The sequence below is a fragment of the Polyodon spathula genome, chromosome 25, assembly GCF_017654505.1.
Source record: "Polyodon spathula isolate WHYD16114869_AA chromosome 25, ASM1765450v1, whole genome shotgun sequence".
NCBI classification, from domain to species: domain Eukaryota; kingdom Metazoa; phylum Chordata; class Actinopteri; order Acipenseriformes; family Polyodontidae; genus Polyodon; species Polyodon spathula.
Window position 1 is genome coordinate 19,463,778 of NC_054558.1, and position 9,957 is coordinate 19,473,734.

A 9,957-nucleotide genomic window follows, 5' to 3' on the forward strand; every position below is an offset into this window, starting at 1 on the left:
GTGATGGGAAGAGCCCCGTGGAATTGCTGTCCTCGATGAAGCAAGCCACACGTAACCTTGTGTTCAATTTCCACACATTCAGAGTCGCTTATAGGAACCTGCAGCGAGAATCCAACACAAACACAAATGCATGTTTAAAAGTATAAAAACAGCAGACTCAACGATGGAATTAAACCAAGCGTAGTTAGCATAGCGTAGCAGGGTCATCACTCAAACCAACCAATTAAGTGATTTTGCAATATTAAGTTTACACTGAGAGAATGCAGAGTTAACACTGTTAAATGATTTTATCTGTCAAAAATTTTTACATCAACAATCAAAATAAGTCCACAATCATTCTGAGGAAACGCTGCTGATCCCTGCTTCACCCTTGAGCATTTTCAATGGTTTGTATAAGCTCTAAACATTATAGTACAAAAAAAAAAAAAAGATAGCTCTGATTGCATTATCACGTATACCTGTCTCATGTCTCCAAAATACAAGTTTCCCTCGGTGAATGCTTTCCCCAGAGATACATTAAGAGTGACTTCAGCGTTATCATAGTGGTAACTCAGGTCCAGATCCTGGTGCAAAGCATACTTCACCACAAATGCTTTGTGGCTGTCCAGAGAGTCCCCTCCACAATCTGGATACAGCAGCGTTGCAATAGGCTGGAGGTAGTGCTCCCGAAGAGGAGTGATAAATAGCTTGTCAAATCCAAGATCGTTCAGTAAAATCTGTACCAATAAATATAAAGAGAACAGGTCTGCAGCAGGGTTATTTCTATATTAATTCGGATGAGCTTAACTATATTGAAATTCATTTGTAAAGAGCCCATGCAGATGCATGCATGTTAATGATGAGATTTAGAAGTGAGAATTTCCCATGTTTCTGCCATGTCATTTTGTAGTGCTAAACTTCAGCTTACTATCCCATTTTACCAACACACCGGTAGCTTAGAACGTAGTGTGATAAGTTTCCCTTTAGTATGAGATTTTCATGCTGATGGGCAACAGAGGGAGAGGCTAAGATGAGTTAAGGGTTGAAGAAACAGTTTATTAAGCTAATCTCACCATCTTATGACACTTTATATCTTGTTTGTCACAATGCTAAGGTCATGTGAACTTGATGAACGTATTTGGTTTCTTCGTACCCCATAGTTATTCATGGTGTTGGGTCTGCCTTTGGGTGCATCCGACTGTTCAAAATTCTCCAGTTCTTCCATGAGGTTTCTGCAGAATTCCTTTGTAAACACCGGGAAACGATAGGTTCTTTCAGCTCCCAAAATGAAAAAAGGAGGAATTTAAATTTGTATATACCACAATTCAACACATATGTGAGTTTGGAAAAAAACAAAAATCAGCATCATGAAGATTATAATTGTATCCTGATTTGTAGACCTACAAATCTTGAAATTGAGAATAGAAAGGAACTGCCAAAACAGTGAACTGCACATCATTTCAAACACACACACACTGTAAACTAAGTGTTATAATCACTACACAGCATTACTCCTTCAATTTTTTTCACTATCCTTGTGTCTGTTTTATAGCCATTAAATGATGGAACATGTGTTTTAGTTAATAATGCTACAATATAATTACCGGGAAGTGACTGAATGAGACTCAGCAAGCCTTCTACATTAGCATCTTCTGATCGAGAAAAGTTTACAATTTCTAGAAATTCAGGGGCCAGGTATGATTCCTAGGAAAACAACAAGAAAAGTCAAACAAGTTGTATTCTTTAAAACAGTCTTTTAATTGCTTTTATTTTGGTCCCATGCTTGTGCTGGAACGGTGTTAATCATATCGTTTGTACTTTACCCAACGTACCTGTAAAACATAAACATGACCGTGTCGGGGTTTATAAAATTCACGTATAAAAGCTGTTCTTTCTGTTGAATTTTGGCCAAGTAGCCGCCTTCTCTGAATCTCTTTTTCAATCTAGAAAAAAAAAAAAAAAAGAATTTTTTTTTTTTTTGTCGTCGTGCTGGTAATAACACGCGTTGCTTGATAATAGGCTTTAGTAAATGGTGACTTTTTTGATATCTCTGTTTACCTTCTCCGTGACATTTTTGAATTGTTCGTTTGTAACACACCCAAGATTTCTTAAGACCTGAAATAATGAAAGGATTGTGAGTTTACAGCGAAACATAAACTAGATTAAACGTCAATGGGCTGGTTTCACGGACCCCGAGTACCACTGAAGATCAGATTGCTTTACCTGAGGTTTTGTGAAACCAGCTGTAACATATGATCCGGTCACTATTCCAAACAAATTAATTTTGTAAATTTACAGCTGTAGCTCTTACCACTTTGTAATCTTTTGTGAACTGCTGCTCAGAAATGTATCTAACGTGGATTTTATATTCCTCCAGAAAAATATTGTCCGTGTAAAAGCAGGAACAGCAGTAGAATTTTGCTCTACAATTCTCATTGCATTCCATGATTTCAATGGTTAACTTTAACTATAAAACGTCGAAGCTACGAATTCCCCGTTATTAATTTCTGCACCATCTCATATATTATTATGAACTACAGCAGTTTCACTGCACCCGGATGTTTTTGGTCCGACTGTAAATCAATCCGGGAAGAAAGTTGAAACATAAAATCGTTCCTGGGAATTTCACTTTAAAGGGGTCCTTTTGTAAATTTAGAAGTTACAGGGAGAAACGATGCTGTGAATTGAAAACTTTTATAATGGGGAAAGGATCAAAAGGGGACAGACGTTCCTGCAGTTGACAAGCCTGAATACAATTGTGACAGCGATGCAGGCTCTTTAACGAGGTACAGGCAAGTCTGCAAGGATATTTCCAAAGGGAAGTACGCCAAGCATCTGTCAGTTTTGAAAAATAGGTGCTGTAAACTTTATAGTAGAAGGTAAGCAACATTTTGAGATATTATATATTAATGTGTGTGTGTGTGTTTTATTGTGTGAAAGCGGAGTTTTAATTGACTTGGAATACTCTTTGTGAAACAGAAGTCGTAGTTTTAAAAGTTCCCAGACTCTTGCAGGACAGACGAGACTAGAGGAAACGGAATTTAGCATGATACCAGCTGACTTCCTCGCTGTGGTCCATCGGTGAAAAACGTCCGGGCTCTATAATAATAATAATAATAATAATAACAGCAACAAACACCTACATTAAGACCACACGTTAACTACCACCAACAATACCATTAACCGGAATCCAGAAATTATAATATTTAATGTGTAAAATCCAGGTTGACGTCTCTCTTCTAACGACGGTTGGTTGAAGTATATATGTTTAAATTATTGCAAATGCTAAGCATGGACTCTCTGCACGTTGCTGAAGAAGAGGTGGTCGAATCTACCTCCAACAAATGGGAGGATATATACACCTTTCTCTCGGAGGGCTGCTTCCGCCCTACAATGAGCCCGATAAGGAAGAAAAATCTCAAACGATACGCGCAGAAATTTATACTAGAAGGTACGTGTCACTTTAGTTAGTGCATTATTTTATGACCCCGTTAGCTCACGGTGGCCAGCAGTGTTTTTATTTTAATAGAATTAACTTTAACAATCAGCTAACCAGAAAGAGACATAAAACACACATTCTGACCTGTATCAGATGTGCGATTGCGACGTTTTTACGGTTTATCGGCACTGATATAGTCAGGGGTGTTGTCTTGTATCTATACAGTATTGTGTGGGCGTCATCGTGTATTTTCTGTATGGACCAGCTTGCAACTGGTTGTTATCAAGCACTGAACACTGCTACGCGATAGAGATTGTCTAGAAAAAACAACGGGTCATTTATAATTGCAGTAGACCTATGGCTTCGGTATAATATGTTGTTTAAAGCATAGCAACTCAGCTAAGTCTATGGTTACCATATGTTCCAGGGGACAGTTAAGGCTTTTCAACTCGCATGCATTGTGGCACGTTGTACCCGGCTCAGGTACCTTTCACGTGTTTCTTTTCTTTGAGAAGCAGGACTGCACTTACCAGAATGTGTGAGTTCAAAAGCCTGAACTGCCCTACACTGTCCCAGAGAACATGGAGTCATATGGTAACCCTGACTAAGTCCACTGCATGCCAAATGCCTGCTCAGTCCAAAAACATGACACTGCCCTCTCAACCCTGTTCAAGATAGATTTATTTGGAATGAGTAAGCCTAAATCCCACTGGGGTGGGGGGTTGGGGGGGGAATACCATGAATACATATAACAGTGTCATGTAAGTTTTAATTTTTTTAGATGATATTTGTCACGTGTGCTCTGAAATACTGAACTGGTTCCTGTGATTAACTCTGTCCAGTTGTATTGTGGACGGACAGTAGGTTCACACACGTCCTTTTACAATGTTGACCCACTGATTTTGATCTCCTCCACACGTGTGCTGGAATCCTTTGGCACGCGTCTTCCTCTTGCGTCACGCTTTGCCAGAGGATATGTGCTCTCTTATACCTAGTTCGTCTTTGCAGATCTGTTCATTGGATTTTGTTTCTGTTTTAATGGCAGGTGGCCGATTGTACTATGTGGGGCCAAAGAAAGAAGAGAAGCGTGAAGTAGTTATTGATCCCGAAAGAAAACGGCAGGTGTTTCTGGAAAGCCATTTCAATGACATTGGGCACCATTTGGGACAGAAGAAAACAGTCCACAGGATCCAGAGCAAGTACTACTGGCTGGGAATAGTGAGGGATGTGGTAGACTGGGTATGCCCTGCTCTGTTTCATGTCTATTTAATAAGCGTTAGTATTTCCTATGGGCTTGATTATGTTCATGTACATTTTTTTCCATGTATAAAATATACATACTGATTCTTGTATTTCATGGTTCTAGTTCAGGATTTATATTTAAATTCTTTATGCAGTGGCTCCCTGAAACTAGCTTGCACCCCCAGGTTTGGGACCCTGTGCAATCGGGGCTACAGTATCTCACAGGAAGGAGCTTCTTAACATGTTGTTTGGCACACTGCTAATTACGTTGTTGTTTTTTTTTATAGATTAAAGTTTGTGAAACGTGTCAACATGCCGAGCACAATAAAAACATGTCCAGAAAAGTCAGACCTATTAAAGTGGAAGCACCATGGGAAATCCTGGGAATCGAAGTACTTGGTAAAACACTATCTCCTGTAATACCTAGTGAAATGCTGCCTTACAAAGGGGTCAGAATGCTGTAGAGCCAGTTGGTTTTGAATGTTGTTGTTTTTTTTGCCGCTTGATAGAATTTTTATTGCAGTGTTATTAGTGTAAGATTTGTTTCTGTTTATACCTTTATGGTTTAAGCTGTTCATGTGGTATAAGTAGGAAGTGCTGGCCTTTTCCGATCATTTTATTAAATGTATTTGGTTATTTTATTTTGCAGGGCCTTTTCCGCAATCTAGAAGAGGTAACACATCCGTGCTTGTAATAACAGATTATTTCAGCAAGTGGGTTGAAGCCATTCCCATACAGAAGAAGGAGTCTATGTCAGTAGCACAGTGTATGGCGTCTTCATTTTACAGGTGAGTTTACCTGGCAAGATGTTATTCTTTCTTTGTTTTAATTGTTATCAGTAACGTGAAAATAGTAGATCAACATGAACTACATATCCACCATGCATACATTTAAAAATGGAAGCATGGCATTCGACTCGGCAATGAAACTGCGGAGGAAATACATCACAGCTGGATTAGCTCACCTTGTGGAATACAATGTGGCGTGCAGGCATCTCCCTATAGTCTCATATGGTGATACTTTGAATGCTCACCGCTCAATATGTTATGTTTACCCTTCTGCTAATATGTATATTACTGTCAATCTTTTTTTTTTTTTTGTTCCTAATCCAGGTTTGGGGCTGCTAAAACTGTGTTCTGTTGCCAAAGCCGGGAGTTTTGCGATGAAGTAAGAAAACCGCCCTACTTTTATTTATTTATTTTTTTTAATAGAAAATTCTATCCTTATTGCATATAGTCTCGCAGTCAGTTTTTTTGCTGTGTCTTTTTTTTTTTAGGTCACTAAACACCTGTTTGACAGATGGAACATGGTCCATAAAGTGTCACCGGCTGATCATCCTTTGTACACATGCCTGTACGACCGAAGCAGTGACTTGTTGAAAGAAGCCATTAAACAGGTGGTGACTGAGAAGCAAGCGGACTGGGATGACTACTTGGATCCTGTTCTCTTTGCATTCAGAACCTCCGTCAACTCAACTACCAAGTTTACACCGTTTTTCTTGATGTTCAATAGGGAAGCAAGTTTGCCAAATGAGGTAAGGTGTTAGCTGAACCTCTCTATTGTAAAGAAATTGTGCCTCTCTGTGCAGTGCGTTCAATCATTTACCAGACAGAAGCAAACTAAACCGGATGCCAGGTTCCTAACGCAGTGTTTTAAGTGGTACAGAAATATTTATATTACACAGTTCTTTTAGAAGTGGGAATTTTCAGTGGGAACTCTGTGAAATCAGTGAAAAAAATACAACCTTATCTGTTGCTTTAAAATCTAAAGACTTGCCAGCTGCAATAAGTATTGAGTGCTTCTGTCTGCTACAAATTAGGTGTTCTTACTTAAATTGTCCTTGATTTAAACTTTTAGATTGATTTCGACAATCTCAAGGAGCAGCAAGGACAAGAGATTTGCTCTGGCAAGCAAGACTGCACTGCAGATTTTGTTACAGCAATACAACAGCAGCAGAACATAGTTAAACAAACGGTGAGTTCAGATTACCAGCTTCCACGTAGCCATGCTCCTGTATGAGATACACCCTAGTGTGAAATTTGCTTCTGTTTTTTTTCAGGTTATTGCCAACATGAACGCCTCTTACAAGAAGGAAAAGAAGAGCACCAAAAGGGGAGCGAGGAGCATGCAGCCCATAACCATTAAAGTTGGGGACACATTGTATGGAACAAGCGACTCTGCACAGCTGAAAAGGCTGAAGAAAAGCCACTTCTTGTCGTTTCCAGTTGAAACTGTTTTAACCTCTGAACAGAGTGGCTCTGATGTAAAGTAAAGAGGCTAAAATTCATAGAGGGTAAACACCCTGCCTCAATGCCTTGGTATGTGGTCATGTCTCTCCTTTTAATGTACAGTTCACTCTTTGTACTTCAGGCAAGGTATGTTCAGAAGGTGGCCCCATAAGCCCTGACGAGGGTAATTGAGAAAATATGCTGATTTGCAAACCTGAGCAGAAAGGAAAGGAAGAACATAAGCCAGGTTTGACCAAAGTGTCCACACCTGGCAGGACATCTGCAGTACTGCCCTTCAAAATACTGTAGCCTATCGATCCAGAGTTTCTCACATGATTAAAATGACTCCGTTCATCATCCAAATCAGAAACCCAGGGAAGGAATGGCAAAAAAGTGACTTTTTATTAACTTAAATATGTTTTAGCTAATGCAACATCATTCTTTCTTGAACAGTGCTATGAGAGTCTTTGTAAGACGATTGTTCCATTATGAAAGAGCACTCCTGTTGGGTGAAACGCTGAAGTGGATGGTCCTGATCTGAGGAGAAAGAGTTCAGTGGTCATCATCCTGTGTGAGAACCATGCTGTCTTACTCTAGAGGTGTAGGGGGGATCCTTACGAATATACACTGTGCCAGGTTTTCAAAAGGGTCACTAATAACAAAGGGGACTAGTTATGTTATACTTGCTTTCAGCAAACGTAACCGCTTTAAGTGTTTCAGTTTGAAATGTGTGTTCTGTTCTGCATACGTTTCTAATTATTTAAAAGTGTATTACAGAAGAGATAATCCACGAGAAGGATTTTGTTTCCTACACTTGACCATGAAAGGGAACCTCCAGCGTATAATGAAAGCTGGATTGCTTCACATGCCATGTGTTATTTCTTAATTTTTTTCACTTAACACCTTGCAATATGAATGCATCCCTTCTGAGTGGTTCTGTTGCTCTGCTGTTGAGCTTATATTTATGTAGTTTCTCTCCAAATCTCTCTATTGATAACATAAACACTTGGTTACGGTTTTTAAGGTGAAACTTAAGAATGAGATACTTGACAGTAGGTTGGAACCCAAGGAAATGCATGGTTTGGACATCCCCATTTGATAGGCCCTTCTCTGCAACATTAACCACTTTAAAACACAAGCTCTTCTCCAATAATAATAATAATAATAATAATAATAATAATAAAATGCTTAAATACTCGAGCATTCATTATCATTCCTTTATTGATTATTTAAGAAAAAAAAAGCATATTTGCCTCTTCAGAAAATACTGCTGCTTGCCTATATATAAGTTGCTTCTTGTCTTACACTACTGATTTTAGTGTATTTCTTTTGGTTCTATATTTCTTTCTAAATTACCTGTAAAATGGTACTTAACATTTAATTGCAGAGTATAAAGGATGCATTGAAGGCTGCATGCTGTGAGAATGGAAAAAACTATGGAATACAGTGCTAAAAGGGGTTTTATTTTCTGATGCACCTTTTAAATGTATGCCATTGTTACTTTACTGAAAACTTGCAGTCGTTCTAATGCTGGTAAATATTTGACTTATTGTTTATGTTTAAAATAGTGTATGGTTTGAGATTTCAACAAAATGATGTTTTATTTATCCCTTTGCAGGATAGTCGTGTAAAAAGATTGCCTGTTGCTAATCTTTAAAATGTGGAAATACACTGTAAATAATAACATTGTGCTGAATAATGTTTAATAAACAGCAATGCCACCATCAGTTTGAATAGTGTTAAATCACCAGTGATATTTGTAAGAGAAATGGATTTTTGAAAAGTTTATCAAGTTAGAAAAACAGTATTCTTTGTATCTGGGCAATTTCAAATGTATTAGAGGAGAACTTAAACAAAGATGCAAGTTAATAGCTGGACCTTGGAATAGACTGTTTACATTTAAGAGCAGGGATCAAGTAAATGCCAAAAAAAAGAGGGAATATTTCTTGACTGTCATTGCGATATTTTCCTTACTGGCTTTGCAAGGGCAGTTGTGTACGATTAAATGGGGGCAATTAGACTTTGCAGTGGGCAGTGGCTGGCAGTTTGAGGATGCATTGCATGCAGCTCATTACAGGCATATCTGATGCAATGCACAAAACTTACAATTACTGCAAGAATTTTTGTCTTTGCAAAAAAGAAGCAGACAGAAATCTTTAGGACGTACCCCTTAGATTAGGCTACCAGGGATGCTTTGTTTTTGTTCAAGTAACCCCGAAGTTTCTGTGATTTAAATTTTTTTTTTTTTTTAAAAAGTATAGTTGATGATTTCTTACATTTCCTCACTAACATTTTCTCCTGTAATTACACCTCGGGTTATTACAGGAAATGCTCTAGCATACGTTTTAGTGCCTTCACCTACTGTGTGGCTTCACAGTGCAACGCAACACTAACATGCTTCTGCACTGTCACTTTTCAGAAACAATCTTTTTTTTTTTTTTTTTTGGTTCAATCTTGATTGGGCACTTGTAAACAAATTAATGTATAATGTTCTACCGGTTTGTCCAGGTCTCTCTTGTGGACCAGGAGCCAGTGCTGTTTGCCCGCTCTGTGAGAACATCGCGTATGGCCTGACGGATTGCTCTCTGAAGGAGGTTGTTCAGGCTTCAATGAAGGCCAACGCCCACGGGTTTATCACAGAACTGCCAGGCGGATACAGGGAAGGAAGGAATGGCTCTCACTTGCTTCCAGGACGCTGTGAAGCACCAACCAGGAACAAGCAGCCAGCAGATTTCTTTTACAAGATTTTTCATGAGAGAAGGAAGGACGGAAGGAAGGTCTGTACTCCAAGCTGGTGAAGAGACAGATCCTGGGGATAGAGACTGGGACTGAGACCATGAACCAGGTTACAAGCAACCCACCGAACAGACTTGGAAAACCAGAGAGAGTCAAAAAGGAAGAGCAGTGAGTCAGATGAAGAGTTTCACGTCTGAATCGGTTCAGATTTTGTCCTCCATTGTCAAGCTTCACTGCTGTTTTGTAGAGTTGTATGTATTTATTGCTTTTAACCAAGATGTTGTTAACTTTGGGGGGAAAAAAATATACTGCCTTATCTCTAAAGCGGGGGAT

General features: G+C 38.9%; 2 protein-coding genes across 2 annotated transcripts; one reads left to right on the forward strand and one right to left on the reverse strand.

Moving 5' to 3' along the window:
* Window positions 1–2: 2 nt before the first annotated feature.
* On the reverse strand, window positions 3–2,559 carry ogfod2 (2-oxoglutarate and iron-dependent oxygenase domain containing 2; the record flags this gene model as incomplete). The annotated part of the gene is made up of 7 exons (XM_041228756.1): window positions 2,291–2,559; window positions 2,038–2,094; window positions 1,812–1,922; window positions 1,584–1,683; window positions 1,133–1,257; window positions 459–716; window positions 3–98 (listed from the first exon to the last, which is right to left on the reverse strand). Coding segments are annotated over exons 1-7 (882 nt in total), but the record flags the coding sequence as incomplete, so codon positions are not given.
* A 509-nt stretch (window positions 2,560–3,068) lies between these two features.
* zgc:113436 (uncharacterized protein LOC503528 homolog) lies at window positions 3,069–9,090 on the forward strand. The gene is made up of 8 exons (XM_041227351.1): window positions 3,069–3,430; window positions 4,464–4,657; window positions 4,948–5,059; window positions 5,310–5,448; window positions 5,773–5,827; window positions 5,937–6,194; window positions 6,518–6,634; window positions 6,720–9,090. Exons 1-8 carry the CDS (start codon window positions 3,244–3,246, stop codon window positions 6,930–6,932), a joined length of 1,275 nt encoding a protein of 424 aa, XP_041083285.1. The 5' UTR covers window positions 3,069–3,243; the 3' UTR covers window positions 6,933–9,090.
* Window positions 9,091–9,957: the final 867 nt, after the last annotated feature.

Coding starts and splice junctions, on each gene's coding strand:
- zgc:113436 (XM_041227351.1), top strand. CDS start 3,244: ATGTTTAAATTATTGCAAATGCTAAGCATGGACTCTCTGCACGTTGCT. Junction 5,060..5,309: donor CCTGGGAATCGAAGTACTTG/GTAAAACACTAT, acceptor TTTATTTTGCAG/GGCCTTTTCCGCAATCTAGA. Junction 6,635..6,719: donor AGAACATAGTTAAACAAACG/GTGAGTTCAGAT, acceptor GTTTTTTTTCAG/GTTATTGCCAACATGAACGC.